Source organism: Cryptomeria japonica, chromosome 5 (genome assembly GCF_030272615.1).
Source record: "Cryptomeria japonica chromosome 5, Sugi_1.0, whole genome shotgun sequence".
Lineage (NCBI taxonomy): Eukaryota > Viridiplantae > Streptophyta > Pinopsida > Cupressales > Cupressaceae > Cryptomeria > Cryptomeria japonica.
The window spans coordinates 662082110-662098474 of record NC_081409.1 but is presented as its reverse complement, the minus strand read 5'-3'; the positions used below and the strand labels follow the sequence as shown (position 1 = coordinate 662098474).

The window sequence follows — 16365 nt, the reverse complement described above, 5'->3', positions numbered from 1 at the left end:
CCTTGAGGAGTGTGGAGACAAGAAATACCTTTAAGGCATATCTCTTGGTCTCCACACCCTCTCTTGGACCTTGTGTGAGCTCACAAGCAATCCTAGCCCTTCATCTTGAGTCCATTCTAGCCATCCATTCTTCCTCTCCTCTTCCTATAAATTGAGGACTCCATCTCTCCATTCTTCATCTCCAAGTTTAGTAATCTTATGCTACCCTTTTGAGCCTAGGAAATCATCTTAAGCAACCTTATCATGTCCAAATCATATCTCATCCATACTTAACCATTTTGTCCATATCATCCTCCTAAAATCCCTTTCATATTGTGCACAACATTGGAGAGCCATCCACATCAAGTTAGCAAGAGGAGCACATCAAGTGAAGCATCATCCAAGGGTACTTTCACTTCATCAAGATCCATCCGAAGGAGAAGGTATCGGTTTGTGAGGTATATGCATTTCATTCTTGTTTTGAGCATTTCAAATTATGTCTTTGGATTTCATGTGATTATATGTTTGATTTTTATATTTGTTATCTAATCCACCTCACAAGTCTTTTCCCCTCTTCAGCCATAACCATCACATACCAAATTTACATCAATAAGTCACATATAAATATAGATCATCAATCTTAGTGACAAGGTTGGCTAAACCCTAAACCCATAAACCCATAATTATAAAAATTACATCACATGATACCACTAGAACAATATTATGATTTAAATTACATATCATGGAACTAAATCAAGTAACCAAACAATTATATTTGTTGGAGATTCCACTAAGACAAAAATCAAACACACTTCACTTGCTAGTAGAAACCCTTAGTGAAAGTTTAATTGGATCCAAATATGACCACCATAATAGCACACCATCTAATGCAAAGTCACCAAATTCTCTAGATATGATCAAGAAGCACTAACAACATGAAAGAAATCAATTCCATAAGTTGGACGCAAAATCTACTGACCAAGTCACCAAAACAGCATACCGATAAAGCTAATTGGGAACGCCAAAAGTCGGTAAATCCAAAAGCTAGCCGGTAAAGGTATAAACCAACTAGTAACCGAACATACCAAAAGTGATAACCAAATCATGAAACCACCAGAATATAGCAAGCATGTAATCATCAGAATAAGCATCGAAAACCGATTCCAAAGGTCTGATCATACCAGATCAGAATCATAGCCAAAGCCAAAATGATCACTTAGACTAACCGAGATATAGTGTTGACATAAATTACAACACTTAACCAAATCCAACATATTGCCAACAATCTCCCCCTTTGGCATTGATGGCAACACTAAATGTGAAAAATATCCAAGTGCCAAGGGATGCCAACAATCTCCAAAACACCACCAAAAGATCTAGTAGTTTTCACATGAATGGCTTCTCCCCCTTTGACATCATTGAAAAAGGATGGATACTAAACCAAGAATACTGAACCAAACAACTGACTACTCCCCCTCAATAGTAGCTCGATCTTCATTAACCTGGATCAGAAAAGTATGTCTGATAAGCTTACCGGATTGATGCATCTTTGCATCCCTAAGTCTCTTCTGGAGGGTTGGTAACCCCTAACTAATCTTTGAGATATTCAAAATTGTCTTTAGGCAATGGTTTCATTAGAATATCTGCAATATGTTCCTTAGTAGGCACATAAATAGATCTGACTTCCTTTGCTTCAACCTTTTTCTTCAAGAAATTATACCTTATAGAAATGTGCTTTGATTTGGAATGAAATACCGGATTCTTTGATATATCAATAGCAGCAGTATTATCATAGTGAATAACAATAGGCTCATCATAACTTACCCTTATATCCTTTAACATCTATTTCATCCATAAAATCTGAGTATAGTTGGTAGTAGTTGCAACATATTTTGCTTCAGTTGTAGACAATGAAGTGTATGATTGTTTCTTAATAAGCTATGAAACCAACTTCTTCCCAATAAAAAATACATAGCATGTCACAAACCCAAGCACTATGGTGCACAACACAAGGAAACCAATGACACACACCTTGCAATAATCCACAAAGATTTGATCTTCAGAATGATTTAGCTTTACATACCTGGGAGTCTTTGAATTTTATTGATTTTCTAACTCATTATGTTTTTCCTATGTCAATGTTGATTTTTTTGATTCTACCAGTGTCATAGATTCACTATTCTGAACTAATTCTTGCATTATCGGTTCAGGTATGATAAATTCATCTTCCTATCCATAATCATATGCTTTAATGTAATTACTACCATGCTCATCCACCTTGACATTTATGCTTTCCATTACCCTATTCAATCTTTTGTTATAACATCTATATGCTTTTCTCTTAGTAGAATAACCTAAAAATATTCCTTCAGCACTTCTAGGATCAAACTTTCCTAATGCATCATCTCTTCTAATGTAACATTTGCTTCCAAATTTTTTGAAATATTTGACAGTAGGAGTATTACCAAACCATAGTTCATAAGGAGTCTTACTAGTATCGCCTTTAATGTGTACTCTGTTGAAAGTGTATACAACGGTATTGACAACCTCTCTTCAATAGATATTAGGTAATTTAGCTTTAGTCATCATAGTCCTTACAACATCCAAAAAATTTCTATTCTTCCTTTCCACCAATCCATTTTGTTGTGGGGTCCTAGGTGCAGAAAGTTGTCTCCTAATACCATTCCTTTCGCACAAGTTGTTGAACTCACTGGATGTAAACTCACCACCATGATCTAATCTTAAGAACTTTATCTTTATTCCTATCTTACTCTCAATCATAGCCCTAAGATTTTTGAATTTCTCAAAAGCTTCAAATTTCTCTTTCAAAAATGCCACCCACATCATTCTAGAATAGTCATCAATAAGTAACATAAAATATCTATCACCTTGAAAACCTTTAGTCCTTTCCGATCCACACAAATTTGTATGATCATTAGATTTATCATGTATAGTTCTGAAATAAGTTCTAACTAGCTTACCCATTTGACATTCTCTACATACCGGATTATGAGGTTTAACAATCTTGGGCAAATCTCTGACAACCGGTATTGAACTAATCTTTACTATGCAATCAAAATTAACATGACACATCCTCTTATGCCATAACTAGCTCTCATCAATCTGAGCAGTCAAGAAAGCCTTCTCACTAGAGTTCAAATGAAAGATATTACCATTGGTCTGATTTTTGAAAATAATCTCCAATCTAGATTTATTAATGATCTTACATTTTTCGTCCTTGAATTGAAAATGAAATCCTCTATCCACCATTTGACCTACACTTAAAAGATTATGCTTTAAGCCTTCAATATAATAAGCATTATCAGTTTTAGTCTTACCATCCAAAGATATTGTTCCTTTGCCTTTGATCCTACATGCCTTGTTGTCTCCAAATATGACCAATCCACCATCAAATTATTGCAATGATAAGAACTTTCTTCTATCACTAGTCATATGATGCAAGCATCCACTGTCTATAACCTATTCATCATTTTCTTACTTCATACTTACTTCATGAAAAATATTTAAAAGAGACTTTCCCTTCATACTTACTTCCAGTTGGTCCCTTAGGAATTCTTCTAGGCAATCAGGGCTTCCATCTCTTCAAGCTCTCTATCTTCTTTCTCAATTTCTTCCATATCCTTAGCATACATCTCTTTCCAATCTATCTTCTATTTACCAGATGCAGATGCTCTAAATGTAGTCTCAATTTTAGCAACACTATGATCTCCAAGTTCTTCAAGTTCAAAAGCAGTCAATTTCCCAAGCAGTGTATCTCTGGTCAAAGAGGTACTTGACATTGTCTAGAGTTCATTGATAGTAGTAGCCTTCATCTTGTAAGCCAGAGGTAGAACTCTTAGAACTTTTGACACTATCTCATCTTCACTGACAGATCCACCACAATATTTGATACCTGTGACAATCTCATTGACTCTATCCATGAAAGAACTTATCTTCTCATCTTCTTCCATCTTTAAAGTTTCATATCTTACTCGAAAACCTTCAAGTTTAGCAATCTTCATAGCCTAGTCACCTTCATAAAGAGTTTCAAGCTTTGTGTAGATCAACTTAACATTCTCCAACTCTATGACATTCAATAGATTTTCATCAGATAGGGTGCGCAACAAAGCTTATTTTGCTCTTACATCATTTTCAGCTCTCTTCTATTCATCAACAGGTGTCGGTGTTCCAGAACTAGGATCATGAGGTATATACCCTTTCTCCACTATCTCCCAAACTTTAGCTCCAAGACTTCTAAGATTAATCTTCATTTGATCCTTTCATATTTTGTAATTTGTACTCAAATCTGGGACTCTTCTTTTGGTAAGGATTGAATGTGGAACTAGATGCACTTGCCATCGGATCTCCTCAAGTGGTTAAGCTTCTGCAGAGAGGACCTCACTCTGATACCAATTGTTGGAATGCATTGATATCGACAGTAAATTGAGAGCGGGGGTGAATCATTTTACTAACAATAACATCAATTAATTCAATTATAAACCTTATACCAGAGCACAAATCAATGAATAATATAACATAAAAGCACAACACACATAACCCCAATATTTTGATGTGGAAAACCCGAAAAGGGAAAAACCATGGTGGGAAACCCTACCCACAATTAGATGAATGTATTGCATATGAATAATTTTAATTGGGTCTGCACATGTAGAAAGGCCAACAACCTAGAGCCCACTGCTTATCACAAAGGGAAGTCTCACTGACTTACAAAAACTTCAGACAACAATCCAAAAAATAATGAACCATGAAAGTAGCATCTACTAATGCCTGATGCATTTTCGGTTAAGCATTGATGTCTGCACAACAATACAAAACCTTTCCAACCTTCACCTCAATGATATGACTATATCCACACTTAATCCTTTCTCTGATAATGCAGACTTAACCAACCATAACCATCACATACCAAATTACATGAATAAGTCATCTATAAATATAGATCATCAACTTTATTAACAAGGTTGGCTAAACCCTAAACCCATAAACCCATAATTACAAAAATTACACCACATGATACCATCGGACCAATATTATGATTTACATTACATGGCATGGATGTACATCAAGTAACCAAATAATTATATCCATCGGGGATTCCGCTAAGACAAAAATCCAACACGTTTTACTTGCCGGTAGAAACCCTCAATGAAAGTTTAACAAGAATGAAATAAAACCACCATAATAGCACACCATCCAATGCAAAGTCACCAAATGCTCAGGATATGTTCAAGAAGAACCAACAACATGAAAGAAACTGATTCCATAAGTTAGACCCAAAATCCACTGACCATGTCACCAAAACAACATACTGGTAAAGCTAATCAGGAACGCCACAAGCCGGTAAAGCCAAAATCTAGTTGGTAAAGGCATAAACCAATCGGTTACTAGAAATACCAAAAGCGATAACCAAATCATGAAACCATGAGAATATAGCAAGCATCTAATCATCTGAATAAGCATCCAAAACTGATTCCAAAGGTCTTATCATACCAGATCAGAATCACAGCCAAAACCAAAATGATCACCTAGACTAACCGGGATACAGTGTTGACATCAATAGCAACACTTAACCAAATCTAGCATATTGCCAACAGTATCATCAAATTCTACACAAACTTACATTTTCAATGAAACCTTCCCGACTTGCCAAAAAATAAGAAGATTTTATAATATTTCTTTTTTGACATCTTGACTCGATGACAAACTCTTTCAAAAAATTAAGGAAATTATGAGCTCTCTATTCCAAAAAAAAGGAACTTTTAAGTATATTTGGCATACTAGAATTTTGGTAAATTTAGTATTCAACAAACATTGCATACAATAAATTCATTGGTTTGCAAACTTGTGATATTGTCAAAAACATCATACTTAACTTAGACAATCAAATTTATTACCACTTCTCTTTTTTGTGATATGACTAAGTGATAGACTCCTTAGATGACCAACTCGTTCAATTTGCTTATTTTTTTTGCAAAACTTAGGAACCATTAGAAACTTAAGGTTTAATTAATGTCTCTTTTTTAGTGCAAAGACTAGATGACTAACATTTTTTTGGTGTCTAACTCTTTTGATGAACCTATAGTTTGCAAACCTAAGGAGATTTTGAAACCATATAAGTTTGGAAGTTCAATTTGTTATACCTTATTTTGGGGAAGTTGAAATAACAAAAATTGATGGCTACAAAAATAAAGGTGTATGATATACATCTTTCTACACTAGTTCAAATATTCTACACCAAAATTAGATTATAGTTAAACATAGTCCACTTCTACGCAAAGAAAATAACCACTCTCTTAGAATGGGCATAAAAATGAGTATGAGAAGGAAAACATTAGAAAGACAAAGAGGCCAATAATAATTTATCACAACAAAATCCTATTTTCGGTCCTTTCACTAAAATGGTACATTAGAGTCCCAACCCATTTTCTTTTATTGATATATCACGACCCATAAAAACTAGTTTATTTTACATTCTTGAAGTAACATAAAAGAAAGGGTTAATAGATTAATAAATTATCATTCTGCCTCACTCGTATGGAATAATAAATACTAAATACAACTTTCCAAAACTTCCAAATAGACCATGTTTATGTACTTTTAATAAGTATAATGAAAAAAATAATTATACTCAAATAAATAATATAATATATTCAATATAAGATATAATAATTATATTAATAATTTCTACAAAAATATTATATATTAAATAGTTAAATAATAATTTAGATGATGAATAATAATGTTGTTATGATATAATATGTATAGTAAGATTACAATAACTATTATTTACTATGATGCTCTATAGTAGTAGTAGAGTTTATAGGAGGTTAGGACAATCTATGTAAGAAAAACAAAAACAACAAAAATTGAATTTGATTTGTTTCTAAAAAGAAAAAAATGGATTTTATTTATTTTTAATTGCCTTAATAAAGATATCTATTGACATTTTTTACATATATTTTTTAAATATAAGTATACTAGTTATAGTTGTAAGCAACATAATGAATTCATTATAATTATAATCTCATAAGCATTATTGATTATATTAAATAAAATAAATAATAATATTATATCAAATAATTAAATATTAATTATTATGATAATATCATATTTATAATTAATATTATCATACATAATAATTGTGTGTGTGACATTGTAATAGTTGCATAGTCAATTAGATAGATAAGATATTCTAACAGACACTATCAAATTATTCATGTCTATTATTATGTAATAGGGAAACTATTGTCAAATACTATAATTTAAAGAAACAATTTCAAATAGTTATATAAATCAATTAAATTTACTATGATGAAAATGAAAAAATAATGATATCATATAAATAATACTATATAACACTATCATCCAACAAAATAGTAGATAATACTATTTATATTCTTTGAAATAAATCTAAAAAAATTATAAATCAGTAAAATTAATCAAGTTACCTATTTTAATTATGGACTCTCATGGATTGATTCTTTACCATTTAAAAAATCCAATAAATCCATTAATACTTATACCCGTCGACAAAAACTAATAATACAACATGAGAAAACAAAAAAAATAAAAAAAATTATCCTTTAGTTCATATTATACCTTGAACCAAATAGGAACCTTTTGAACCAAACATTGCATCGTTGATTAATTATTATGATAACGTCATAATTATAATTAATATAATCATACATAATAATTGTGTGCCTAACGTTGTAACAATTGCTATCAAGTTATTCATATCTATTATGTAATAATGAAACTATTGTCAAATAGTATAATTTAAAATAGTTATATAAATCAATTGAACTCACTATAATCAAAATGAAAAAAATAATAATATCATATAAATAATACTATACAATCTTATCATCCAACTAATCTGATTTTTTTTAATAAATTGATAAAATTAATCAAGTTATCTATTTTAATTATGGACTCTCATGAATTGATTCTTTACCATTTTTAAAATCAAATAAATTCATTAATACTTATAACTGCTGACAAAAACTAATAATACAACATGAGAATAAGAAAAAATATAAAATTTTACATCTTAAAATATGGACGTGGCTAAACTGCTCCAAAATAAAGTTATAAAAGTGGTGAACCAATTTTTGGGCGACCTTACAATATTAAACATTGAACCAAAACGGAACTTTCTCAGCCAAACATTGCGTAGTTGATAAGTAAGTAATCTGAGTTTTTTTAACATTTTAAGAATTTTGGTCGTCGAAGAGATTCAAACATAGGATAAAAAGAAAATGCCGTCTGTTTCAAGATTTGAGTGCGTTCTTTCTCGCAGGCCGAGCCATTTATCATGATAAGGTCAATAGTTCGCTCCATATCCTCGTCAACAAATAACTTTTGCTGCATGTGGGGTAAACATTATCGTGGGTTGAAATTAAATACTAAGTTTTATAATATAACTTTATTAAAAAGCAGCAAATAGTTGTTTCATTTTAATTGGTTAATCTATTTTTTCAATTAATTCAACTAATGATGTTAAAAAATAATATATTTTATTCTTATTTTATCTGATATTAGCATTTCAAACTACAAATTCAAGAACCACAACATTTATGTCTCCCATTCATTTATGAATATTATTTAGATACAAAATTGATGAGCAAATTATTTATCTTTAATAGAAATAAAAATTTTAAATCATAATTTATAAACATATTATACTTTCTTAATATTAAGAGCTTGAATTATAATAATTTTTTATAATTTAATATATTTTTATCTTATAATAAAAAATGAAAGCATTATCTATTAATTTAGAAATATAATAATTTTAATTCTATAGTGTGGTATGTTTTTCTTTAGGATAGAGGGCCTTCCAAGATGTCTCATTATTCTTGTTATTTGTGAGGAACTGGTTATTACTGAGAGGGGGTGAAAAAGTAATAATAGTAAACTTTAAAACTTTAACAACCACCAAAAGCTTCTTTCAAAACAACTCATAAATAGTACTAGTAATAACTGAAATCATATTGCTAATCAAATTTATCGAATTGCTCATTTAAGTGTTCCATATCATGCATGCAATAGAAAGATATCAACTTAACACAAAAGAAATTAAGCAACACATGAACACCAAAATTTTTATGTGGAAACCCAAATGGGAAAAACCATGGTGGGAATTGGTGCCCACAAGATTTTTGCACTATTTCAGAATGCATCCTATTAGGAGCCTAGCCCAGTTAGGAGCAGACCCTGTTTGGAGTCCCCCAGTTAAGGGATTTACCTCAACCCTGTTAGCAACTTTGCTCTGTTAGGAGTAACCTTGTAAAAGGATTTAGAACCCAAGCTAATGAGTCACCCGGTGAAGGGATTTATACAATCAGGGCTATTAGGACCTACTCAGTTAAGGGATTTTGAGTCTGTTGCAACTATTAGGGAACAACAGATGTATGGTTTGAAAATAGCACTCTCTTCTTGCTTACAGATCCTTTTCTATTCCAACCTGCTTCTCTTTTCCAGACACACATACTGGTTCGGCCACACACTCTTTTTTTGATCACCAACACAGTAAATCATCACAAACTTACCCTAAATAGACTTTACAACTTAGTCGGTTACAAAACCCTAATCTCATACTAAGATTTACATCATAGATCATCACAAATCTTTACAAATCATTACAGATCATCATATGGATCATTACAATCAATTGCAAATCAATTACTGTCGTTGAATAATCATCGCACATCGATCTGATACACTTTCAAACCCTTAGCTCATTCTACTAAGCACTTCGCACATTCCCCAAAAAATCGCTCTTTGATCACACCAAAATAACATCTTATCACTTCACGCGGATTCAGCCACATCATCACTTGTTGGCATTTTTTATTTTTATGTTGTGATTATCATTGATGGACACACACTTGCATTGAGATCTCCTTTATATGTATGAGTTAGAGCAAAATCGGTATTTGTTCCAACCGATATGTTGTATTATAGTCTTTAGACTATTGGTGTTTTGTAGGATGCGTTTCCTAGTCTGAAGCGACATGATGACCCCAAGCGGTATGAAGAATTAAAGCAACATAACATATTTTTACCAGTCTTCATTTTTGACAAACCGGCAACCGGTATATTGTATGAACCGGTAATACTCTGTGATGAGTTACCAACTGACATTTTATGATGAGTTACCATCCACCGATTGTTTGACGGTGCCAACACTTTAACGGTGCTTTTTGTGTCATGTTACCAAGTATGTCCAGGTTCATTGAACCTAGAAAATTGTAATGTAATCCTATTGGACCGACATGAAGCCAGATTCCTTTATAAGAGCATCATGTCTAGGGTTTTAGGTTGATGATGTGGTTGTAGCAAAAGTTTATGTTGTTGCTCGGGTTTAAGGTGGTTGAGGAGTTGGAGAGAATATGAATGCGTAGAAGACTGAAGTAATGCTAGAATGCATTAGAAATGAGCTATCAAGGATCTAACTGAGCAGTCTGTGCTATTAGCTAGATCAAACACTTGTTGATTACTCACATCTTTGACAAATCTGTAGCCCTTAACCGGGTAGGCCCAAAAGCCTTTTGTAAATCCTCTAACAAGGTGGTTCACATTTGAGGATCTAAAATCCTCTAGCAAGGTAGTCTTTAATCGGACTTATCTCCTAATAGAGATTGAGATTTCTAATAGGATCTGTTCTTGTAAAGAACATTGTAAGACCTTAACTGGTCTGGTTCATATTCTACAGATAGTTACTTGTGAGTTCCATCTCACCGTGGTTTTTCCCATTTGGGTTTCCATGTCAAAATCTCTTGTGTTATGGTGTTTTTGCTTCTGTGGATAAATGCATTATTAGCTATTTGGTTTGCATGTGTGTTAACCGGTTTGTCTGCTAAACTATTTTACTGATTTACTGTTAATCTTGCAAAGTGCTTAAGTGTAGAGATTTTTGGCATACTAATTCATCCCCCCCTCTTAGTATTTATCATCACCAACTTACAAACATATGTAATACACCATCAAACTCAAAATCATTACCGTTATAAGATTTGAATACCGGTTCTTAAACCCTACTAAAACCCTACAAAAAAAACATCAGTCAATCACAAACATGACTACCGATAGCCAAAACATGATGCGGTTTTGGTCATAACCTCATTACAACGTTACCAACACATATTCCAAACCGCAACACCAAATTCCTCATCAATCTCAAGATCCAATTACTTAAGCATAACATACTTTCACATTTACTGGTTAAAGTCCTATTTGCCAATTAACTGTCAAATCCATTCCATAGCTTTCCATTCAATCATAGACAACTTAGATAACATGAAAGAACAATGTAACCATAGTTGCCATCAATGACAACAAAAACAGATCATCAAGTCATCAAACAACATCTCAACTATATAATCACCAACAATCCTTATACTAGTTCATCAATATCATCAACAGTTATGCCAATATGCCAACATTCTCCCCCTTTGGCATTAATGAAAACACTGAAAACCTCATCATGTTGAACTGAACTAATCTATTTTGTACTTGCTCTTCTACTCAACATCTCCTTTGTATTTCTTTTATCATTTATCTAGTTCTTCTTCTTCTCAACTAGTTCTTCTCCCCCTTTGACAACAATGCCAAAGATGCAAATACCTTTACTGTCTTCATCACTTCTTATCTCATCGTAGCTGCTCCCCCCGAGGAGTAGCCCACTTCACATCAATCCAAAATTGAAAGATATTCAATGAATTCACCAGATTGATGCATCAAGTTGATCTTGTGTAGGGGTACAACCCCTAATCTACCTTTGAGATATTAAAAGGTTGTCTTAGGCAAAGGTTTAGTAAATATATCTGCTAACTGCTCTTTGTTAAACACATACTCCATTTTTACTTTCTTCTCTTGTACTCTTTCCCTTAGAAAGTGATACTTCAACTCAATGTGCTTTGTTCTTGCATGTAATACAAGATTTTTTGAAATATTAATACAGTTCTGCCAATATGCCAACAATTACATCTCTATAGACATCATGAAGATAGGGTAGCATGAACAATTCATTATTAAAGAAATGAATTCTTATTAAGTACTAGTAATGAAATATGTATATATGAACATCATCAAAATATAATTCTATTAATTAGATACATTGTTTTAGGTACCTGGCTCATTGTCTATACATTTGATTTGATTTGATTCAAAGTATTTTTAAAGGACACATATAGTAAAAGTGTATCTGTGTAATATAAACGTTAGAAAAAGATAAATTTATCAAAATTACTAAATATAAATATATTATACTATTAATATTTGAATTTAAAAAAATTAAAAAATCAAAGAATATTGAAATTTCTATTTCTCATGTTCTTAATTATTTTTTTGTTTTAAAAATATATCTTTTTTTTTTATGTTTCAACATAAATTAATAAAAAATGTTTTGTTTTGGAAAATTTAAATAATTTAATATTTTCATTTTAAAAAATTATATATATATATATATATATATATATATATATATATATATATATATATATATATATATATATATATATATATATATATATATATATATATATATATATATATATATATATATATATATATGTGGATGGAACCACTAAAACTATATTAAATTATATTAACTTTAAAGAAAAATTAATTTTTTTTTTTTTTTAAACTTATTTATTTTTATCATTAAAGCTCTTATTTATAACTTGTAAACTGTTATTCTATAAAACTTATTGCTATCTTTTTGTTTTCAATAAAAAAAAATTTAGAATCTAATCTATTTTAAAAACTTATTTTTACTTTTTACTTTTAAAATAAATTTTATATACTTATTATAAATTAATTTCTTTCTTAGGGGTATTCATTCTACTAAATGAATACTTTATGTGTACTTTATATGGATTATTAAAGATATATATGCTATTTTAAAAACTCAATTTTACTTATTAATTTATAAAAAAATTAACTTAATATAAGTTTATTTTTTATGAGGAGTACCCATTCCAATAAGGTTGTACAAGGCATGATGATAATGTCCTTGCTTATATCATATCGCCAAAGATTTTGAATTTTCATGATTATTTTTAAAAAATTAATAAATAAAATCAAATGTAAAATCCAATGGCTAAAAAGATAATAAAGATGAAAATATCATCATCCTCATCAATTGTACTTAATCAATTGATCTACAACTATCTATAATTATTCAGATCATAAACAAAATCCACCAATTAATATACAAACATCTATATATATTTCATTAGAGTCTATTCATAAATGAAAATCCACCAATAAACCTACAAACATCTCTATATATTTCTTTCTGATCAATACATAAATGAAAATCCATCAGCAAAATCAACACAATGAAGCTTCTCTAACTAAGATGATAAAAAAATATCAGAATTCCACGTTGCTAATCACACTTTGCATAAAATGTCGGCACAGGTTTGTAGGAACAAACTGTAAGTATTAATAGTATTATATACATGTAAACAATTATATACATCTATGTCTACTTAAACTACAAGATTACGCTAGCTTTGTCTTCAAGAATACGTAAATAACAAAGCCTAACGCGTAGCCTTGCATTGCTTTACAAAGTTTTCAAGCCTTCTCAACGCGACTTCCATGGTGGAAATGTTCATATCGGCGAAGCAAACTCGAAACCAACCAGGCTCCATGCAGTGGAAGGAAGACCCAGGAGATATATTCACTCTGGCTTCGTATAATATATTTTTCCATAGTTTTAACTCTCCCTCTAAGTCATTTGATACAAGCAGATGACTCATGTTTACCCAACAGAAAAGACCTGCATTCCCTTCCAAGCATCTAATACCAGCTCGTGCAAGCCCTGAAACAACCAATCTATACCTCTCTTCTAATCTCTTCTTATTCTCAGCTATATAATTATTTACAAATTCTGAATCTGAAAGCATAGTAGACAGTAAATGCTGGGTCTGGGATGAAACCATGCAGAAACTTGACATTCTTCTAGCTGCTGTGGCTACTGTATTATTATAGGAATAGATTATCCCAACTCTGAAGCCTGGAAGACCCAGATCCTTTGATAAACTGTACACTATATGTACATTATCCCTCTTACTGTAATTTTCTTTGGCCATCATATTAGCAATGCTGTGAAACTCTGGAAAACAGAAGACTGATCCTGAATATATCTCATCGCACACTAGATGTATTTTCTTTCTATGTGCAAAAGCCAGTAGCATCTTCAATGTTTTGGCACTTGATGTTGTGCCCAGTGGGTTGCATGGATTTGTTATGAGAATTCCTTTAACTTTCTTCTTTCTTTTCTGGGCTTCCTTGTATGCTGATATCACTGCTGATTTGGTGATCTGGAAATTGTTGCAGCTGTAGCAATGGATTGGGACTATCTCTATACCTGTGCGCCACTTCAGATCCCTGTCAAACCTACACTAAAAACAATAGTCAGATTAAAATTAAATTGAACAAGTTAAAGACCTCTCAATATGTTTCATATTTCCAAAAGTAATTTTCAAGCAGTGGCAGTAAATAGTTGGCATATTGTGACAAGATTCGACTCTAAATAGTCTGTGTATTGTGACTGATCAGATTTAACTAGATTTTACATTAAAGACTCGCTAAAGACACCCTTAATACAAAAGGATTCTTGTAACACTGTGAAATATGAAACACATTTCTCTTCATCGAGTAGTCATTATCTTAACCATGAAATATGTAACACATTTCTCTAAAGACATTAAGAGTCATTCCAAGGAGTTTATTCCTCGTCTCTGAAGCTCAATTTACCCTGGGTAATAAGGAGAGGGCAGTAAGAAAACATCTCCTGGATCAGCAAGGCAGAACATTAATACTTCGTTGGCTGAAGTTGCTCCAGCAGTATTTACTATCCTGTCTGGATCAAGTTTACCTTTGTTTCCTCTCACTGCCTCCATAAAATTGACCATAGCCTGCAATTTCCACACACAAAAAGAGAAAATCAGAATGAAATTGGGTGTCGAGCCAAGTTCTTTCTAGCCTCCTCACATTAGGTTCAATGACACTAATAGATATTTTAACATTGAGTGATAAACAATCAAACAATTGTTGGAGCACACACTTTTGAATTGTTCTCCAGAGAAATCTGGCCTAAAGAACTTGTTCATTTCATCTTAAATTCACATGGATTGTAATATTATTTACCTTTCTAAAATCTTCCAACCCATGGTAGTCCTGATAAAGTGCCAATTTTCTAAATAAATCCTGCCTGAATGTAATTTTTACTTCTGGGTGCTCTTCTAACCACCTTTCCAATAGATCAAATGACAACTGCAAAAATAAAAAGAAAAAGACACATACATCAATGTCAAATCATCATTTTTAAAGCATGTCTCTTCAAAGAACATCTCAAATCCTCATGTCAGGAATTCTTATGGTTTTAGGAAATGACAATGAACTCCATCCAATATTAATCTAGCCAAAGGAAACAAATGAAATTCTATCTAGAATGAAACTATTCTTCTATCTTAACTTTGGGACTATCCCACCCTGTATACTTTGGTGATAAAAACTAAACATAATAATTTATAACAACTAATCAAGATACGGTACAGATAAAAAAAATGATTTATGCTATTATCATTTACCCTATTCTCTGCAAGACCCATCTGGATCACACCAGAGGGATTGTGTAAGGGGTCATATGGATTCCTTCTATACTCATCCCAGCCAGCAAAATAAGCAGAATCTTCCCCATGTGTATTACATGTTGCTTTCTCAGAAACAATTGTATGCCCATTATTACATGCATTTAGACCTACACTCGTACATTTTTCTACATAGGAATTCATCTTTATCCTCGTATCTTACTCAAAGCACTCTTGTGCTGCCTAGCCACAATACAATGGGATTCTTCTAATATGAACACTCTTTATAACTAATTAGATCCGTGTGCCTGCCTGAATGTTGATCAAAGTCAAATCGACTTTAATTACATAGAGATGTCGGTAATGCTTATTTTAGCAGCAACAACTAAAGTAGAATTAACAATTCTAGCCCAAGGTTTATCGATTCCCTTTTGCGCCCACGTTAAGAAATATAATAACATTTGTTTGTGCCTGCTCTCAACAACAAAACAAAGTTTCATATATGAACGAGGCAAAGTAATCATTTGGGTATTAATGTATTTTATTATGGTGAACGTTTGTGGTGGAGTTATGAATCGGAGGGGTAAAAGAAACAACAATCGTTTATAATCAAGAAGATTAAAGAATGTGGAGATAAAACACAATTACAAATTACAAATATTCGATTTAGGAGAGAGAAAAACATAGTAAAATGCAATAAAAAAATAGAATCACCATTTGATATTAGTGATTTTTATTAGATAAGCAGCAAACT

General features: G+C 31.7%; 1 protein-coding gene across 1 annotated transcript; it reads right to left on the bottom strand.

Annotated features, from left to right (window-relative positions):
- Positions 1-13414: 13414 nt before the first annotated feature.
- Positions 13415-15910, bottom strand: LOC131034842 (1-aminocyclopropane-1-carboxylate synthase 3). The gene is made up of 4 exons (XM_057966442.1): positions 15612-15910; positions 15169-15294; positions 14776-14936; positions 13415-14415 (listed from the first exon to the last, which is right to left on the bottom strand). Exons 1-4 carry the CDS (start codon positions 15813-15815, stop codon positions 13557-13559), a joined length of 1350 nt encoding a protein of 449 aa, XP_057822425.1. The 5' UTR covers positions 15816-15910; the 3' UTR covers positions 13415-13556.
- Between the last annotated feature and the right edge of the window lie 455 nt (positions 15911-16365).